Consider the following 21625-nt stretch of genomic DNA (forward strand, 5'->3'; position numbering starts at 1 on the left):
AGCTATGATTCTGGTCCTTTCTTCTCATTAGTGTTTCCTGGCAGAGCCTTTTCTCACAGTTTTTCTTGAAATCAGGGCTCACCCTTCTGGTACATATAGTAGAGAAGTCTTAAAGCCACTGTGCTAGTTTTTGTTTGTTCTGTAACAAATTGCTACATTGTTAATGGTTTAAAACAACATATTAATTTCCTTACACTTCTGTAGCTTAGATGTCCAGCAGGATCTCACTGGATTGTGATAAAAGTTTCAGCAGGGCCACATCAATTCTGAGCCTCTGGGAAACAATCTGTTTCCTGTCTTTTCAAGCTTCTAGAAACCGCCTGCCTTCGTTCACTCATAACCCCCTTCTGTTCATCATCAGACCAGCAATGTTCCGCCTCTCTAACCATTATCCATATTCACATCTCCCTCTAACCAGACCAAGGAAAAGGATTCCACTTTAAAGGATAGTGAGTCTAAGAATGTGATTAGACCATGCTCAGGTGGTTAATCCACCATATTTCAGGTTACTCTTACCATCCCAAGGACCATACCTTAATCACACATGTAAAGTCCCTTTTGCCAGATAAGGAAACATAGACACAGGTTCCATGCAGACATCTGTGGGTCCATTATTCCATCTGCCTCCACACTGTCCACATCACATCCCTTTCATACACTCTTTTAGATGTTTTGTCAGGAAGCAGGAGTCAGCTCCCTCTCCCTGCAGGTGTCCAGGTTGGTCTTCCTCTCAGTTCATATCCACTACATCATGGTGGTAGAAATATTTAGAAAGACAGACACAAATGGACAAAGTCAAGTGAAAAGGAGACAAGTTTCACTCTGGTCATCTAATGGATTTGCTTCCTCAGCTGGGTCACAGATAAATGTTCACAATTTTGGGGAGAGAGGAAAACCCAGAGCACTGAGTGGGGTGCTCACTGTGTCCTGTCTCCTCTCTTTCGACTTTAGAGTTCCTGGCCCTCAGGATGGTGAGCGAGGACCAGCCGTGTGCTGGGTGGCTGGAAGTTTTCTACAACGGGACCTGGGGCAGTGTCTGCCGCAGCCCCATGGATGATGTCACCGTGTCCATCATCTGCAGACAGCTTGGCTGTGGGGACAGTGGAAGTCTCAACACCTCTGTTGGTCTCAGGGAAGGTTCTAGACCCCGGTGGGTAGATTTAATTCAGTGTCGGAAAATGGATACCTCTCTCTGGCACTGTCCTTCTGGCCCATGGAAATACAGTTCATGCTCTCCAAAGGAGGAAGCCTACGTCTCATGTGCAGGTGACTTATGTCTGTTTCTGTGTCTTTCCCAACCCTGTAGGATGTTGTTAGTGAGATTTGATATATTAAAATCTAAGTGATGGGTTTAAGTTGAGTTTATAAAATGAAGTTTGGATGGAGCTAATTTAATCTACGTGTTCCAAACTTGCTTTATTAAAATTTTTTAATTGATACAACATTATATTTTTCCTGTGTACAACATAATGCTTATATGTTTGTGTGTATTGATAAATGATCACTACAGTAAGTCTAGTTATATCTGTATATATGGATCCATATATATAGATCCATATATATAGTTAAAAATTTTTCTTACATGATGAGAATGTTTAAGATGTATTTTCTTGCCATCTTTCAAATAGACAATGCAGTATTCACTATAGCACCATGCTGTATGTTATATCTCTTCACCTATTAATTTTATAATTCAAATTTATACCTTTTGATTACCTTTGCCCACACCAAATCCCCCACCTCTGGCAACCACCAACTACTCAGCATCTCTGAACTTGCTTTTTGTTTTATTACACATATAAATGAGATTATATGGTATTTTTCTTTCTCTGTCTGATTTGTTTCACTTAGCATAATGCCCTCGAGGTCCATCCATGTTGTTGAAACTGGCAAGATTTTCTTCTTTTTTTATGGGTGGATATAAGTCTATATTACATTTTCTTTATCCATTCATCAGTGAAGACTTACATTGTTTGACTCATATATATTGCTATAAAATACTAAAAGGTAATACTGTTAAAGTGTTGCAGTCAATACATCAGCAAATTTGGAAGATTCATCAGTGGCCACAGGACTGGAGAAGGTCAGTTTTCATTTCAATCTCAAAGAAGGGCAATGTCAATGAATGGTCAAACTACCTCACAATTGTGCTCATTTCACATGCTAGCAAGGTTATGCTCAAAGTCTTTCAAGCTAGGCTTCAGCAGTAAGTGGACTGAGAACTTCTGAGATGTGCAAGCTGGGTTTAGAAAAGGCAGAGAAACCAGAGATCAAATTGCCAACATTTGTTGGATCATAGAGTAAGCCAGAGAATTCCAGAAAAACATCTGCTTCATTGACTACATAAAGCCTTTGACCATGTTGATCACAATGAACTGTGGAAAATTCTTAAAGAGATGAGAATACTAGGGCACCTTACCTGCCTCCTGAGAAACCTGTATGCAGATCAAAAAGCAGCAGTTGAAACTGGACATGAAACAACCGACTGGTTCCAAATTGGGAAAAGAGTTCATGAAGGCTGTATATTGTCACTCTGTTTATTTAACTTATATGCAGAGAACATCATAGGAAATGCCAGGCTGGATGAATCACAAGCTGGAATAAAGATTGCTGTGAGAAATATCAACAACTTCAGATACGCCGATGATACCACTCTAATGCAGGAAGCGAAGAGGAACTAAAGAACCTTTCACTGAGGGTGAAAGAGGAGAGTGAAAACATTGGCTTACAGCTCAACATTCTAAAACCTAAGATCATCAGCACTTCATGGCAAATAAAAGGGGAGAAAGTGGTAACAGTGACAGATTTTCTTTTCTTGGACTCCCAAATCACTGCTGATGGTGACTGCAGCCATGGATTAAAAGAGGCTTGCTCCTCTGTGACAAACCTAGACAGAGTATTAAAAAGCAGAGACATCACTTTGCTGACAAAGGTCCATATGGTCAAAGCTATGTTTTTTTCAGTAGTCAAATCTGGACGTGAGAGCTGGCTTATAGAAGAAGCTAAAAAGAGTCAATTCTTTTGAATTGTGGTGCTTGGATGCCACAGTTGAATTGAAAGTCCTTTGGGCAGCAAGGAGATCAAACCAATCAATCCTAAAGGAAATCAACCCTGAATAGTCATTGGAAGGACTGATGCTGAAGCTGAAGCTCCAATACTTTGGCCATGTGATGAGAAAAGCTGACTCACTGGAAAAGACCCTGATGCTGGGAAAGACTGAAGGCAAAAGAAGAAGGGGGCCACAGAGGATGAGATAGTTAGATAGCATCACCAGTTCAGGGGACATGAATTTGAGCAAACTTTGGGAGTTAGTGAAGGACAGAGGAGCTTGGCATGCTGCAGTCCATGGGGTTGCAAAGAGTCAGACACAACCTAGCAACTGAACATATGTTGCTGCAGTAAACACTGGGTTTTCAAGTTAGTGTTTTTGTTTCCTTCAGATAAATACCCCAAAGTGAAATTCCTAAATTATATGGCAGTCCTATTTTTAATTTTTGATGCACCTCAATACTGTTTCCATAGAGGCTGCATCAACTTACATTCCCTCTAACTGTGCAAAAGCTTTCCTGTCTCTTCACATTCTCCTGAACTCCTGTTATTTCTTCTTTTTGATAAAAGCCTTTCTAGAGGATATGAGGTGATATCTCATTGTGATTTTGATTTGTATTTTCTGATGATTAATAGTGTTGAGCACGTTTTCATGTACCTATTGGCAAGTTGCATGTATTCTTTAAAAAAATGTCTATTCAGGTTCTCTGCCCATTTAAAAAAAATCAAATTGTTTTTTGATACTGAATTGTATGAGTTCCTTGTGTATTTTGGATAATAATCCTTACCAGAAATATAATATGCAAATATTTTCTCCAATTCCACAGGTTGCTTTTTCACTTTGTTGATGGTGTCCTCAATTGGGCAGAAGCTTTTTAGCCTTATGTCATCACAACTGCTTGTTTTTACTCTTGTTCCCTTTGCTTTTGGTGTCAAATCCAAAAAGTCATCACAAAGGCTGGTGTCAAGGATTTTATTTTCTGTTTTTTCCTGTAGAAATTTTATAGCTTCAGGACTTGTGATCAAGTCTTTAATCTATTTTGACTTAATTTTTGTGAATGGTGTAAGACAGTGGTCCAGTTTCATTTTTTTGCATGTGGCTGTCCAGTTTTCCCAATGCATTTACTGAAAAAAACTGTCCTTTTCCCACTGTATATTCTTGGCTTCTTTGTCAAAAATTAATTGACCATAGAAATGTGGGCTTATTTATGGACTCTCTATTCTGTTCCATTGATCTCTGCGTTCATTTTTATACCAACGACATACTGTTTTGATTAATTTAGCTTTGTAACATAGTTTGAAATCAGGAAGCATGACACCTCTAGCTTTGTTATTCTTTCTCAAGATTGCTTTGGTATTGAGCATCTTTTGTGGTTCCATGCAAATTTTAGGATTGTTTCTTCTGTATCTGTGAAAATTTCCATTGGAATTTTGATAAGGATTGCAGTGAATCTGTAGATTCTTTGGGTAGTATGGGCATATTAATAATATTAGATCTTCCAGTCCATGAGCACAGAATATCTTTCCACTTATCTGAGTCATCTTCAGTATCTTTCATCAATGTCTTTTAGTTTTCAGTGTACATGTCTTTCACCTCCTTGGTTAAATTTATTCTTAGACATTTTATTCATTTTCATGCAAATGTAAATAGAATTGTTTTCTCAGTTTCTCTTATAGCAGTTTGTTGTTAGTGTAAAGAAATGCATATGATTTTTGTATACAGATTTTTCTTCTACAACTTCACTGAGTGTATTAGTTCTCATATTTTTGCTGAAGTCTTTAGTGTTTTCTACATATAATATCATGTAAGGGGGTTTCTTTCCTCATGACTCTGATGGTAAAGAATCTGTCTGCAATGCAAGAGACCTGGGTTCAGTCCCTGAGTCAGGAAGATCCCCTGGAGGAGGGAATGGCAGGCCACTCCAGTATTCTTGCCTGGAGAATCCCAATGGACAGAGGAGCCTGGCAGGCTGCAGTCCTTGGGGTTGTAAAGAGTCAGACACAACTGAGTGACTAACACTTTCACTTTTCAATCTGCAAATAGTGTCAGTTTTGCCTCTTCCTTTCAGATTTGGATATCTTGAGTTTCTTTTTATTGCCTGATGGATCTGGATAGGACTACCAAAACTAAGTTGAATAAAAGCTTTTGGTTTTTTACAGTCAAGTATGATGTTAGCTGTGTACTTTTCATATGGTCTTAATTATGTTGAGATGCAATCCTTCTATACCTACTTTGTAAAAGAGTTTTTACTGTAAGTGGATGTTGAGTTTGTCAAACACTTTTTCTGCATCCTTTGAGGATATGATTTTTACCTTCATTTTGTTTATTTGGTGTATCACATTGATTAATTTGTGAATGTCAAACTATCCTTGTATCCTTGGAACAAATATCACTTGGTCATGGTGTATGATTCTTTTAGTGTATTGTCAAATTCAGTTTTCTAATATTTTGTTGACGATTTTTGCACCTGTATTTATCAGAGTATTAGCCCGTAATTTTCTTTTCTCATGGTGTCCTTATCTGGCTTTGGTATCAGACTAATGTTGGCTTCATGAAATGAATTTGGAAATGTTCTTTTCTTCTGTTTTTGGAAGAGTTTGAGAAGACTCCACCACTAAATACTGTTACACTGGGAACTGAGATTTCAGCAATAAATTTTGAATGAGATAAATAAATGTTGGTGAAGGCGACAAATAGTCAAACCATAGCACATTATTCCTTCAACATTTCTCTCTCTGTTTCTCTTTCTCCTTCCCTCCCCCTCCACATACACACACACACACACCCCATTCAGGTGCACCTTGAAGGGTATGCTGGATGTTGCCTGAAACCCATAGCTAAGAGAATGTGGGATCAGATACTTCAAAAGCAGAGGCTCACTCCCTTCCTTGCCTCTCTTTGCTCATCTGTCTTTTTCATTGGAAGACCAAAGAGGTATTAAACTATGAGACCTTTTATTGATGATATTTTTCCTACAATTAAACCCTGTGAATTGAGAGGTGGTAAAGTCTTTGACCATCAAAATGAGCAATCTGCTCACAGAGGTCCTGCCATCGTTTTCTCAGAGGATCTCTGCATAGAGTGGGTAGGAGTTTTGATAGGATGATCTGGAAAGAATATATAAATATTGATACTTTATGACAGGTACTATTTACCCTTCTGTTTTTTTGAATTTATATTTCTCTCAACTTCAATTCTTTTATATATATTTTCAGTCTTTTGTTTATTATTTCTGCATTTTCTCAATACAAATTTTTCTCAGTAGGCTTTTCTTCTGTCCCCCATCACTTTTCCCCTGTAGTTTTTTTTTTTCAAGATGATAATATATTTTTATTTTTTAAGATATAAATTTATTTATTTTAATCGGAGGTTAAGTACTTTACAATATTGTATTGGTTTTGCCATACATCAACATGAATCTGCCACAGGTATATCAGTAGGCTTTTTTTAACCAATGCAAAAATTTCTGGCTTACTTAGTGTGTACATATATGTGTCCATATATCTTCTCAGAATTCTACTAAGTCTTTCCTGTATACGTCCTTTTTAAGAAATTCCTAACCAACACTATGGGCTTTTCTGGTGGCTCAGACAGCAAAGAAACTGCCTGCAGTGCAGGAGACCTGGATTTGATCCCCCACTCCAGTACTCTTGCCTGGAAAATCGCATGGACGGAGGAGCCTGGTAGGCTGCAGTCCGTGGGGCCGCTAAGAGTTGGACATGACTGAACGACTTCACTTTCACTTTTCACTTTCATGCACTGGAGAAGGAAATGGCAACCCACTCCAGTGTTCTTTCCTGGAGAATCCCAGGGATGGGGCAACCTGGTGGGCTGCCGTCTATGGGGTCACACAGAGTCGGACACGACTGAGGTGACTTAGCAGCAGCAGCAGCAGCAGCAGCAGGGAGGATCCAGTGGAGAAGTGAATAGCAATCCACTCCAGTATGTTTGTCTGGAAAATCCTATGGACAGAGGAGCCTGGTGGGCTGCAGTCCTTAGGGTCACAAAGAGTTGGACATGACTGAGCGACTAACACACACACACACACATAACCAACACTACATTGTGGAGCAATTATCTTCCAATTAAAAATAAATTTAGAAAAGAGAGTTTCCTTATACAACAGTAGTCTTCACTTGCCCACTGTCACACTGAATAATAGGTAAGAGTAGTTTATAATCTATCTAATAACTTTCCATTAAAATTATGTATATGAGATTTTGAATATAAATTGACTCTGTGCTTCTGGACTGATTATTTTTAATATGAACTATTATCATAGACTGTTACCATTAATTTATATTTGGTTTACTATTTCACTGATTAGTATGAATTAAAAAAAAAGAAATTTTATTTCACTGAATTTGTCTATTCATTCATTTAATATATATTTATCAAGCCCCTATCTAGGTATTTAGAAATGGTTTTCCATAGATATTTGTTGAATGAATGCATACAATGTGCAGGCACTGTCCTAATAGAAGAAACACAGCACATATAAGATATACAAGGTCCTTCTTCTAATGGAACTTTCATTCAGAGGGGTGTGTGTACATTCGTAGATGTCTGTGTTTATATTTGCTGTGGGGTGTGAAGACTGATAAACAAGTAAATATTTAAAGTAATTTCAGCTGGTGATCAGATGCAGTGAATGTTTCAGCCCAGTATATAATGAGCCTGTGTTTTCACATGTCATTTGCACTGAGCCATGGACCTTAGATAATCTTATGTGGGGACAGGAACACCCTCAGCTGTTCCTGATCCACTATTTCCCTGTTGTGTGCAGGAAGAAGACCCAAGAGCTGTCCAACTGCTGCCTCCTGCACAGGTACGTCAGCCCCGCCCCCTCCCCTGTGGCTCCCAGGGGCTCCTTCCTCCCACCAGGGGAGTCACAGGAGGGGCTGCTGCCTTTTCAGACAGAGAGAAGCTTCGGCTCAGGGGAGGAGACAGCGAGTGCTCAGGGCGGGTGGAGGTCTGGCACAGCGGCTCCTGGGGCACCGTGTGTGATGACTCCTGGAGCCTGGCAGAGGCCGAGGTGGTGTGTCAGCAGCTGGGCTGTGGCCAGGCCCTAGAAGCCGTGCAGGCTGCGGGGTTTGGCCCTGGAAATGGGAGCATCTGGCTGGACGAGGTGTGGTGCAGGGGCCGGGAGTCCTCCCTGTGGGACTGTGCTGAGGAGCCCTGGGAGCAGAGCGACTGCAAGCATGAGGAGGATGCTGGTGTGAGGTGCTCTGGTGAGTGAGGGGCTCGGGGTCCACCCTGGGTGAGCTGGGGCAGCGCAGGGGCAGTGGGCTGGGCCGTGCGTGGTGGGGAGTGTGTGTTCAGACATCCCGGGTGCTGGGGATCTGATCTAGGATGAGGGAGCTGGGAGGACTGGACACTGATGTTGTGGAGACTGAGGGGTGATTTCAGGCTCAGGAGGGAAAAGGTTTGCCCTGCATTCTGGCCAATTCTTCTTCCCCACACTACTGTTTTTCTCTTTATGTGAAAGGACATTGCCCACGACCACAGCAGGTAGTGTGATCCATCCACAGGCAGGAGAGAATACTCAAATACTGGGGACCTGTTCTGTGGGCTCTCTGACAACTCAGAAGAGGAAAGAGTTGAGGAGCCATGGCTGTTGGGGAGCAGCCAGGGCATTACACTGGGGAAATCCCCTGCCTTGATGTCCAGGGTCAAATGTTCTCATGCCTGGGGTGGAAGAAAGTCTGGTTTCCATGTTGTAGAATCTAAGGATCTCCCACCTGACCTTGAGTGTTGCTCCTCATCAGAGAGGTGCAAGTCCCTGGACTGTTTGATGCTCTTTCTCCTGAAGCCCAAGGAGAAGGGATGAGCTGGGTCCTCAGAGGCTGTCTCGGCAGGGCAGCTCCCTGACAATCCCCATCTCTGCCTCGGGGCCACACTGGCCAGAGTGGAGTTGACTTGTCTCAGGATGAGACCCGGGGGAGCCCTGACACTGTCTGAGGCTGAGCTGCCATTGTCCGGAGCTCCTGAAAATGCTGACACAGGAGATTTCTCTATGCCCAAGACTATCTCCAGCCCTTTTTCCTGTTCTCCTTAGGGACCAGAACAACCTCAAATTCTCTCCCTGGCATCTTCTCCCTGCCTGGGGTCCTCTGCCTTATCCTGGGGTCCCTTCTCTTCCTGGTCCTCATCATCCTGGTGACTCAGCTACTCAGATGGAGAGCAGAGCACAGAGGTGGGCTGCAGGGGGAACTGGGGACCAGGGAGAGTGTGTGGAGGCAGGAGATGGGGCAGGTGTGAGGAGGGGAACCTGGGCCAGGTACTGTTCTGAGTTGCAGACTCCATGTGCTCCATGCTGAGCTCTAAGGGCTGAGTAGACAGAGGTTCTTAGGACTGGGGTGTGAACTCTCATAAGTCATGGCCTCTTCTGTGAGACCAGACAGAGTTGGCGCTGAGCTGTAATCAGGGTTAGACGAGGGGAGAAGGTGCTAACATGGTGCACGGGGTAGGAGATGATGCTGAGGTCCTGGCAGCCCCCATGTGAGCACCAGGGTGATGAAGGTGGGCTGGCTGGATTGGGGTATCTGGGGAAGTGTCTCTGACCTGCTGGGGGATCTCTCAGCCTTATCCAGCTATGAAGATGCTCTTGCTGAAGCTGTGTATGAGGAGCTTGATTACCTTCTGACACAGAAGGAAGGTCTGGGCAGCCCAGGTGAGTGTCTCTGTCTGCCCTCCTGGGATCTCTGGTTGTCACCACCCACTGGCTGTGCACATCTTCTCAGCATCTGCAGACCCCATGTGTACCCCAGGCTCACAGAGACGGCTCCTCCAAAGAGGCAGGATGGCCTCTCAGAGCCCCGTGACCTCCCATCCTCTGTCTACACTGCAGAAGCCAGGCCTGTCCCTTCTCAGCCTTAACACAGGTCCCGTGGGTGTGGGGAGGAAAAATTCTGTGTGTTGTGTGATGTTTGTCTCCACATGAGGCTTCCCGTCAGATTTCTCACTGACTAAACTGCCGTATTATACCAGGGATGGTGAGGACAACAGTGATTACAGATCTGCTCCAGGAAATAGAGGTGGACCTGCCTTGGCTGGGCTCTGGGGAGGAGAGTTTCCCTCATAGAGAGGAGATTTAAGGGGAATGGTTTTCCGTTGATGGACCAGAGGCATCCCTTGTGTCCAGATGGGGCTCGTCCTTCTCTGGCTGTTCTGTGATGTGTCACGTTGGGACTGGTCTCTGTGTCCAGAATCACAACAGGCACACAATGTTTTTTAAAAAAATAACATCTGTAAAGCACAATTTGTCAAAGTACTTTTGCAATGCTCAATGGTGGAAGTGCTGCTTTGAGATAGGTAGTTTCCACCAGAAAATATTGAGATATGTAATATCATGTTTTGGCTTATGGACACATCAAAATGAAACATGGTCTTAGAGAAAAAAGTCTTTTGAAACAAGGAGTGACTGCTGCCTCTATTCAGAAACTCAGAAACTCTGGGTCAGAAGGTATCTTAGGTATTCTCCAGACCAACCCACTTACTGTGGTTTCATACACTCCCTTGTCTGCTCTTGGAACCCCCAGATCAGAGGACTGATGTCCCTGCTGAAAATTACGATAATGCTGAAGAAGTACCAGTGCCTGGAACTCCTTCTGCCTCTCAGGGGAATGAGGAGGAAGTGCCCCCAGAGAAGGAGGATGGGGTGAGGTCCTCTCAGACAGGTGAGTGGGGTCAGTTGATCTCCTGCAATCTTTCTATCTGAAAAGAGTGAATTTGTGCTCCTCAACGCCCAGCCTCCCTAGAGATTCAAAATATAGGTAATCTCATATATTTGGTAGCATCATCTTGACCATATGCCATATTTAATGCTATCAGACTCCTTGCAAGGAGTGAGGAATCACTCTGCTTTTGGCATTTATGTCTCCATAATGTGACATAAACTTATCACTTTGTATGTGATATACTTGCATAAAAGTTTATAGATTATGGAATTTCCTGGTGGTCCAGAGGTTTGGATTCCTCACTTTCACTGCTAGGGCCTAGGTTCAACCCTGGTCAAGGAACTAAGATCCCACAAGCATTGTGTCATGGCCGAAAGAGAAACTTATCGATTAATTGAGCATATGTAAAAGAAAGCTAAGCGCTGAAGAATTGATGTTTTTGAACTGTAGTGTTGGAGAAGACTCTTTAGAGACCCTTGGATGGCAAGGAGATCAACCCAGTCAATGTAAAGGAAATCAATCTTGAATATTCATTGGTAGGACTGAGCTGAAGTAGAAGCTCCAATACCTTGGCCACCTGATGTGAAGAACTGACTCCTTAGAAAAGACCCTGATGCTGGGAAAGATTGAAGGCAGGAGGAGAAGGAGATGACAGAGGATGAGGTGGTTGGATGGTATCACCAACTCGATGGATATGAGTTTGAGCAAGCTCTGGGAGTTGGTGATAGACAGGGAAGCCTGGTGTGCTGCAGTCCATGGTTCACAGAGAGTCAGGCATGACTGAGTGACTGAACTGAACTAAACCAAATTCAAAGGTGGAACAAGTGTTTTAATAATATCTTTGCATGGTCACATACATGAAGGCAAACCATTCAATATCACAGTAATCCAGGTCTATGCCAAATCAGTAATGCTGAAGAAGCTGAAGTTGCCGTTCTATGAAGACCTACATGACCTTTGGGAACTATCAGCTAAAAAAGAGGTCCTTTCTATTCAAGTGACTGGAATGCAAAAGTAGGAAGTCAAGAGATACCTGGAGTAACAGCCAAATTTGGCCATGGAGTACAAAATGAGGCAAGGCAAAGGCTAATAGAGTTTTGCCAAGAGAACACACTGGTCATAACAAACACCCTCTTCCAACAACACAAGAGAGGACTCTACACGTGGACATCATCAGATGGTCAATACTGAAATCAGATTAATTATATTCTTTGCAGCCAAAGATGGAGATGCTCTATACAGTCAGCAAAAACAAGACTGGGAGCTGACTGTAGCTCAGATCATGAACTCCTTATTGTCAAATTCAGACTTAAATTGAAGAAAGTAGAGAAACCCACTAGACCATTCAGGTATGACCTAAATCAAATTCCTTATGATTATACAGTGGAAGTGAGAAATAGATTCAGGGGATTACGTCTGATAGGCAGAGTGCGTGATGAATTATGGTCGGAGGTTTGTGACATTTTACAGGAGGCAGGGATCAAGACCATCCCCAAGAAAAAGAAATGCAAAAAGGCAAAATGGTTGTCTGAGGAGGCCTTACAAATAGCTAAGAAAAGACGAAAAGTGAAAGCAAAGGAGAAAAGGAAAGATATATCCATTTGAATACAGAGTCCAAAGAATAGCAAGGAGATATAAGAAAGCCTTCCTCACTGATCAATGCAAAGAAACAGAGGAAAACAATGGAATGGGAAAGACTAGAGACCTGGTCAAGAAAATTACAGATACCAAGGGAATATTTGATGCAAAGATGGATACAATAAAGGACAGAAATATTATGGACCTAACAGAGGCAGAAGATATTAAGAAGAGGTGGCAAGAAGACACAGAAGAACTATACAAAAAAAATCTTCATGACCCAGATAATCAGATGGTGTGATCACTCATCTAGAGCCAGATATTTTGGAATGTGAAGTCAAGTGGGCCATAGGAAGCATCACTATGAACAAAGCTAGTGGAGGTGATGGAATACCAGTTGAGTTCTTTCAAATCCTAAAAGATGATGCTGTGAAAGTGCTGCACACAATATGCCAACAAATTTGGAAAACTTAGCAGTTTTAATAATATCTTTCCAGGCCATAAGACTGGAAAAGGTCAGTCAATGCCAAAGAATGTTCAAACTACCGCAAATTGCACTCATCTCACACTCTAGCAAGATCAGATCAGATCAGTTGCTCAGTCGTGTCCGACTCTTTGTGACCCCATGAATCGCAGCATGCCAGGCCTCCCTGTCCATCACCAACTCCCAGAGTTGACTGAGACAAACGTCCATTGAGTCAGTGATGCCATCCAGCCATCTCATCCTCTGTCGTCCCCTTCTCCTCTTGCCCCCAATCCCTCCCAGCATCAGAGTCTTTTCCTATGAGACAACTCTTCACATGAGTTGGCCAAAGTACTGGAGTTTCAGCTTTAGCATCATTCCTTCCAAAGAAATCCCAGGGCTGATCTCCTTCAGAATGGACTGGTTGGATCTCCTTGCAGTCCAAGGGACTCTCAAGAGTCTTCTCCAACACCACAGTTCAAAAGCATCAATTCTTCAGCGCTCAGCCTTCTTGACAATCCAACTCTCACATCCATACATGACCACAGGAAAAACCATAGTCTTGACTAGAAGAACCTTTGTTGGCAAAGTAATGTCTCTGCTTTTGAATATGCTATCTAGGTTGGTCATAACTTTCCTTCCAAGGATTAAGCGTCTTTTAATTTCATGGCTGCAGTCACCATCTGCAGTGATTTTGGAGCCCAGAAAAAGAAAGCCTGACACTCTAGCAAAGTAATGCTCAAAATTCTCCAGGCCAGGCTTCAACAGGGCATGAACCATGAAATTCTCAATGTTCAAGCTGGACTTATAAAAGGCAAAGAACCAGAGATCAAATTGCCAAAATTCGCTGAATCATCAAAAAAGCAAGAGAGTTCCAGAGAAGCATCTATTTCTGCTTTAATAACTATGCCAAAGCCTTTGACTGTGTGTATCACAATAAACTGATATTTCAGTAGCTGCAAGAAGACCCTCATTCTCTAGAAAAGAGTATTTCTCCATCTGAGGGCCTGTGTAGTTTCTGGGGAGGAGATATCTGTGGGTACACCTGTGATACTATTTGTGGACATTTGGGAACAGGAGTCAAGTCAACTAACAGCAGACATGGGTTGTGAGTGAGGAATTCAGATTTTTCCTGTCTCCAGTCTCCCTCTTTTTGTGAATTTGCATCTATCACCTGTGAAAGGAGAACATTTAAATTCCTTTTTATGATTCTTACCGTTGCTGGGCATCTCCTTGGTATTGTGTTGCCTGGAAGCAGGTCTCCCAGAGCTCCTGAGCACAGGTCTCCTGTGATGCAGGATTTCCCCATGCACTGAGGCCCAGGAGACGACATGCACTGGATCTGAGAGGACAGCTGGGATCCATCCTCACTGGAACTCATGTGAAATAGTCTGAGCCTCCCTCCCCACATCTGGGCCCCAGGGATGCTTTGTTATAACCACGTGCTTGTCTCCCTCCCACCAGAGGCTTCTGTCCCATCCTCGTGTCTCAGTTCTAATCAAACTTCTTTTTTCTACTTCAGGCTCTTGTCTGAACTTCTCCAGAGAGGCAGCTGATCCTGGGGAAGGAGAAGAGAGCTTCTGGCTGCTCCAGGGGAAGAAAGGGGATCCTGGGTATGATGATGTTGAACTCAGTGCCCTGGGAACATCCCCAGTGACTTTCTCGTGATGCTGTATTAACTAGGAGATGAAGCCTCAGATATTCTAATTGCCTGTATTTCAATAGAGTAATGCTGACCTGTAATTTTGTCATATGAAAATTGCTCAAAATGAAATATTCTGAATAAATTAACTTTTTGCTGTGCTATTAATTTACCAAGCTCCATGTCAAATGCTTTTAGGGGATTGGTCCTCAAATAACATCTTTCTCAAAGGAAATGAAAGGTGAGTGAGCTGACCTGCTTTCTCACGTCTTAGAGGCTAATGAGGGCATGCTCACAAGTGCTCCAGGTCACTCTTAAGGATATAAACTTGATCTATATTCACACACTCCTTCCTAACAAGATGAACTCATGGAAAAACAAAACAAAACAAAATAGTTCTAAACACCTCTGAGATGTCACATCACCAGTTTGTAACTTGTTCTTGGACACCAGACTGGGTATGAGTTTCAAAGTGGAAGGTTGGCTGGTGGGAGAGAATGGATACAGCTTTCCTTATCCTGCCTCAATATTCACAGGCCAATTAAAACTCTAACTGTACATAACTACCTCTTCCTTTTTCATCTCTCATTTATTCCTTTAGTGGATACAAACACGTCTTTGCTCATCTCCCATGTGTATTTGATTTTCCAATCCTTATAAATCCATTCTTTCTTTTCCATCTCTTCCTACCATTTCTTTAGGATGCTGCTATTTCTTGTCTCTCCAAGGATCTCTCCTTCTAAATGAATTATATCAGTTCATATATATCTTCAAGTTGATGGAAGGCAAATTGGTGCTCACCCACACCCTGTATTCAGATGGGACAAGAGGGCAAGAAAGTGGAGACCTAGGCAGAGGGGATCCAGAAGAATAGATGTAGATATAAAGATCAAGAACATTTGGCTATTTATGTTTCAGAAATATGGATGGAGGCATCTGACATGATTGATCTCTTAGAGGAAGAATTTCAGACCAAGGGGCTTCTCTGAAAACATCTATTTTTCAGATGTTTCAAGATTGTTTAAAGATTGCTTAAATAGTGTCAGACTTTATTTTTTGGGGCTCCAAAATCACTGCAGGTGGTGACTGCAGCCATGAAATTAAAAGACGCTTACTCCTTGGAAGGAAAGTTATAACCAACCTAGACAGCATATTCAAAAGCAGAGACATTACTTTGCCAACAAAGGACCATCTAGTCAAGGCTATGGTTTTGAACTGTGGTGTTGGAGAAGACTCTTGAGAGTCCCTTGGACTGCAAGGAGATCCAACCAGTCCATCGTAAGGAGATCAGTCCTGGGTGTTCATTGGAAGGACTGATGCTGAAGCTGAAACTCCAATATTTTGGCCACCTCATGGGAAGAGTTGACTCACTGGGAAAGATCCTGATGCTGGGATTGATTGGGGGCAGGAGGAGAAGGGGACAACAGAGAATGAGATGGCTGGATGACATCACCGACTTGATGGACATGAGTTTGGGTGAACTCCAGGAATTGATGATGGACAGGGAGGCCTGGCGTGCTGTGATTCATGGGGTCACAAAGAGTGGGACACGACTGAGCAACTGAACTGAACTGAACTGAATTGAAAATGTAATTGTGATCCTGCTGTGACTCCTCAGTGTAGAGAGAGCTGTCATGAAGAAGTGACAAAGTAAAGATTACGTTTACACAGCACTACCCCTGCAACCCTCCCTGCCCCCCACCCCCACCCCTGGCCAATTCCATTGTGGACATGTGGAGAAGCTGCTGAACTAATATAAAACCTGAGAGTGCTGGCCTGCTTGTGAGCTGGACCCACCCAGTTACTTGGTTAATGACTCTGGATGGTTTCTAGGACTCCAATCTACACTCACGCTTGCAGTCTTCATAGTTCTAGGCTGTGCTTGGGGATGGGAAGATGCCCAGGGCTTCTTCCAGGGCAGCTCACATGGCTATTCACTTGGGAAGTGATGAAATAGAAGACATATGATGAAATAAGGCAGACACACAAAGAAGCTCAGTGAACTCCAAAAAACACAGATAAACAATTAAATTCAGGAAGACAATATATGAAGAAAATAAGATTTAAAAAAATTTCTCATCATTATTATTGTTTTTAATTTTCGGTTGCATGAGTCTTTGTTGCTGCACATGGGCTTTCTCCAAATGCAGCAAGCAGGCACTACTCTTTTTTGTGGGCAGCAGGTTTCTCTATGCGTGGGCTTCTCTTATTGTGAACAGGTTCTAGGCACCCAGGCTTCAGGGGTTGCAGCATCACCTCCTATTTGTGATTTGTGGGTCCTAGAGCTCAGGCTCAGTAATTATTGAGCTAGGGCTCAGTAATTGTTGAGCTAGGGTGTTACTTCACATAATAAATTCAGACTTTTTTTAATAGAGATAGAAATCATAAAAAAAGGAAGTAAACAGGGAGTTTGCTGATGGTTTAGTGGTTAGGATTTGATGCATTTGCTGCTGTTGTCTGGATTCAATCCCAGTAGGGGAACTGAGGTCCCTCAAGCTTTGCAGTGAGGCAAAGAGAATAACAGAAGGAACAAAACAGAAAAATGAACCAAACAGAGAATCAGTTGCTTAAGATTCAGTTCAGTTCAGTGGTTCAGTCATGTCCGACTCTTTGCGACCCCATGGACCGCAGCATGCCAGGCTTCCCTGTCCATCACCAACTCCTAGAGCTTGCCCAAACTCATGTCCATTGAGTCGGTGATGCTATCATCAAACTGTTTCATCTCCTGTCGTTCCCTTTTCCTCCTGCCCCCAATCTTTCACAACCTTAGGATCTTTCCTAATGAGTCAGTTCTTCGCATCAGGTTGTCAAAATATTGGAGTTTCAGCTTAAGCATCAGTCCTTCCAATGAATATTCAGGACTGTTTTCCTTTAGGATGGACTGGTTAGATCAGTTGCTTAAGACTACAATGAATGAAATGCAACAAAATGAAAAATGCTACCTAGAGCATCAACAACAGCAGAAGACTCTGTAACTTAGAACGCATGACCATTGAGATTACCCAGCCAGGGGACAAAGAAAAAGAGGAATGAAAAAGAGTGAAAGAACCTGTGTGAACTATGGGGTAACTTTCACAGAAACAACCTGCACATTATTGGAGTCCCAGAAGGAGAAGAGAGGGAGAAAGGGACACAGATTATACTTAAAGAAATAATACCAGATAAGTCCCAAATCTGATGAGATTTAGACATCCAAGTTCATGTAGCTAATAGCTCACTCCTCAGAGTTCATTCAAAATGATTACCCCCAAGACACATTGCTTGTAATCAAGAAGAAGAGAGAATTTTATAAGCAGCAAGAGAAAAGTAAATGCTCACAAAAAAGAAATTCCCTTAAAAATATCAGTGGACTTTTTAGTAGAAACCTGACTGTCCAGGAGAGAAAGGATGATATATTCAAACTTTAGAAAGAAAAAAAAAAAAGCCTACCAACCACGAATACTTTTCTCAGCAAGGTTGTTTTTCATAAATGAAAACGATATAAAGACTTCCTAAACAAACAACAGTTGAGGGAATTCACCAACATTAGGCTTGTCTTACAAGATTGCTGAGGGGAGTTCCTCAAACTAAATGAAGGATGCTAATTTTTATATGAAAGAAGTGAAAATATGCAACAGACTTGTAAGTGTAAATACTGAATCCAATTCAGCATACTCTGACACTGTCATATGGTAGTGTGCTAATCAGGTAGCTTTAGTCTAAAGAAAGTATTAAAATAGCTATAGAGAGAAATATTTTGTTAGTGGATATACAATATAGAGAGAGGTAAATTGTGACATCCAAAACAAAATGCGTAGAAGGGGATAAAAAGGTAGAGCTTTTGCATGTCATTGGAATTAATTTGTCATCAGTGTAGTATTTACTGTTGTCCCTCTAAGATGTTTTATGTAAGCCACGTGGCAACAAAAATGCAAAAACCTACAGTAGATTCACAAAAAGTAACAAGAAGGGACTCAAAGAGCAACATTATCCAAAATTATCAGTTCACAGTTCTAACTGTTGTGCAGAACAGTTGAGTTGTCCTGGTCTCCACATCATCTTTCAAGATCAGCCGAAGAGGACTCTCCTTCTAAAGTGAAAGACTAATTGAGCTGTCTGTTATTTTAAGCCAAAGATATCTTTTGGCACCTCATCTCCTTCCTTATGTCATATTGATGGTGCAGCTGTACTTTTTTAATCGCAAATTTTCTTCTTGTGATATTGCTGTGTGGTTTTAATGAAAAAAAAACTGCCAATGATAAATCATATGAATATCCTGTCTCCTCAGTTGGGTTTGATTAAGACTTATTAAGAAGCCACATGTAGGTATTTTGTGGTTTGTCTTGAGTATCCTTAGAGATAGAGATTTGCAGTATTCGTTGTGACATATTTGTTGGTGATAGCTGCTTGTTTTTGAAAATCAAATTTTGCCTTGCTAATTGCCAGAAACATTTGCCTTTAAAACAAAAATATTAGCTAAATGATGTTCTCAGAAACATTTCTTTATATTTAAGATAATTTATCTTCAATATTTAGTACAGTGCCATTCAGCCATTCAATAAATGTTAGCTGAGCATCTGTGAGTTACAGAGAGGGGAAATATAGAGCTTTACACAGGCACAGGCCTCACTCCAATCCTGGGCCCTGGCAAGGCCTCAGACAATGCCTGCAGACTGCAGGAGCCTTGGTTAGCATGCCCAGATTGGGAAGCACTCGATGACAAGGAAAAGAGATCTGTTCACAGAGTCTTTGATGTTAAAGGAGGAACACATTTTGCTGTATTTCCAGTGTTCTGAGGCTGGTCTGCAGGCAGGACTCAGCTGCACCAAAGCTCCATGTGCAATAGAGCCTCAGTTCATAGACTTTGAGTCTGAGCAATCACTCAGGCTTTGAACTCTGAGTGCCACCCCAGAGGCACTAACCTTCAGTTGCAGTGGTTTAAGAATCACCACCCACAAGAACTCAATAGCTCTGCAGTTGGTAATTACATCATCTCTGAGCAGAGGTGGGTTAATCATGAAGTTAATGAAACATGTTTTTCAGAGCCTCTCCTTGCACCAGCCCCTTCCAAGTCCCAAGGGGGTCCCTAGGGTTGTGGTTGAAGCAGAGAGGACTCTATGATTCTTGTCCCCTCACCGTGTCTTCTGCCTGCCTTTTGCCTGTGGAAAACTTTAGTCAAAGAATATGTTTAATTGGAGAAGCGAGAAACGTGGAAACAAAGGAAAACAGTCTGAGGAGACTAAATAATAATAATGTAGTCATTAAGCACAGTCAGGGACCTTTAGTTCTTTCTTAAGGGTTATAGATGATATTCTGAGCCATGTCCTGTGAGCTGTCTTATAGATACAAAACACCAGGCGAAGCAGTGAACTACATGATGACCACACTGTACCCAGGACTTGAGCATCCACAATTCTGAGTACTGACCACAAAGACATGGGGACAAGTATACCCGAGCACTAAAGATTAACTGTACTTAAAACAACCAATGGATGTTTTGGATGGCATCACCGACTCAATGGACATGAGTTTGAGCAAGCTCCAGGAGTTGGTGATGGACAAGTAAGCCTGGCGTGCTGTAGTCCATGGGGTAGCGAAGAGTTTGACATGACTGAGCGACTGAACTGAATTGAAAGTAACCAAGATGACACTAGTTAGACCACTCATGACCAATTTGAAGATGACTGTACTATTTCTGCATGTAACCCCTCTCCCACTTTGTCTATAAAACTCTCACCACCTGCTTGTCATGGGGGGTGAACGTTGGCCTTTGAACAGATGTCTGCCACTGCCCATGCCAGTTGCCAGCATATGAAATAAAGCAAACTTTCTTTTCCACCAGTCTGCCCTGTATACTGGCTTTTAAGCAGTGAGCAGCCAGGCCCCACACACCTACCTTTCAGTAACATGGTCACAAGGAGATAGGCTTTGAATGTGCCATTTTCTTCAGTTGAGGGGGAAAAAATTCAGCAAAATTATTTCTTACCCAAAGATGAATAAATTAATTAACTACATAGAGCACTCCATCCAGGAATCAGATTTGTTCAGGAAATCAAGAAGAAACTGAAGAGGTTTAGAAAGTACATGCTGTCTTTTCATTAGTACAGGATTGGTGGAAAGTAAAAATATGATGAACTGACTAACTCAGAGCAAAGGAGAGCTGTTTAAGGATGAAGGTCGAGATGCTAAGAGACAAATTTGGGAAACTGAGCCTATCAGCACAGAGTGATGTAAAGGGAGCAGGAGATGCACCAGGGGTGGGTGCTCTTAAACAGGACTTAGATCTAGTTGTTGGTCAATCAGAAATGGTGACTGAGAACCAACCAGGCCCAACAGAGGATGCAAGCTGACCACCTGAGGGAGTAGCTTGGAATGAAGACCCAGAAGGAAGAGGAGATCCAGGAAAGTACCTGATTCATGTGACAGATTCTGTCTTTTTTTCGTCTTCCTTCCCCTTTGGATCTGTCAGAATAGACTCTGTTCTGCTACTGGAACAACTGACCCCCAAATCTCAGAGGCAACACATACATGCATACACAATTCATTACCAACCTACAAATGTACTGTGGTCAGTGAAGCATCTTCAGCTCACATGTGCACCATTTGGAACACACAACTTCTGGGGCAGAAAAGAGAGAGACTAGAGAGTCACATGGGATTTTCATGTCTCCACTTGGAAGAGACACATGTGACACCACCCACATTTCATTGGCCAGAATGAGTCACTGGGAGCTAGAAAAACAGCTATTTGATGAGTATTATTGTCGATGCCACATCCTTGATAGCAATGCTGACAGTTTTTTTCTTGCCTTGGTAAAGTTTCTGAGCTATAGCTTTGTGCAGAAATTAAATGTGATTGGACTCTCCCCAGAGTGAGATTTGAAAAAGGCATTTTCTATCTGGTTCCTTTGTCTGGTGTGTCTCTGACTCCTTACTCCACTTCAGTCTATGCCAAGTGGGATTAGTCAGATTTGTGTCTCCCCTATCCTTTTCTCACTCAGTATCATTAACTCTGGGTGATTTTCAGCATTTGTTCATGCATTCATTTCTTTATCCACTATTTGTTAAGCTCTCTCTATGTGTCTTTACTTGACTTTAAAGAGATATTGAAGAGTAAGACACAATACTTCCTCTCAAGAAGCCCCCACTTTAAAGACAGTGGGCAAGATTTTATAGATTAAATAGACACAGTGGTAATTTTGAGCTGGAGAAATTAGAAAGAGTTCACAGAGGTG

General features: G+C 42.2%; 1 protein-coding gene across 1 annotated transcript in view; it reads left to right on the forward strand.

Annotated features, from left to right (window-relative positions):
• Positions 1 to 14567, forward strand: part of LOC101907335 (antigen WC1.1-like) — a 62969-nt gene extending 48402 nt beyond the window's left edge. Inside the window, 7 exon segments of the mRNA XM_024992684.2 lie at positions 950 to 1266; positions 7836 to 7877; positions 7966 to 8280; positions 9108 to 9245; positions 9633 to 9722; positions 10591 to 10728; positions 14292 to 14567. Of these exon segments, the coding sequence (XP_024848452.1) occupies positions 950 to 1266; positions 7836 to 7877; positions 7966 to 8280; positions 9108 to 9245; positions 9633 to 9722; positions 10591 to 10728; positions 14292 to 14437 (1186 nt within the window). The 3' untranslated portion in view covers positions 14438 to 14567.
• The last annotated feature ends 7058 nt before the right edge of the window (positions 14568 to 21625 follow it).

The sequence above is a fragment of the Bos taurus genome, chromosome 5 (assembly GCF_002263795.3).
Source record: "Bos taurus isolate L1 Dominette 01449 registration number 42190680 breed Hereford chromosome 5, ARS-UCD2.0, whole genome shotgun sequence".
Classification (NCBI taxonomy): domain Eukaryota; kingdom Metazoa; phylum Chordata; class Mammalia; order Artiodactyla; family Bovidae; genus Bos; species Bos taurus.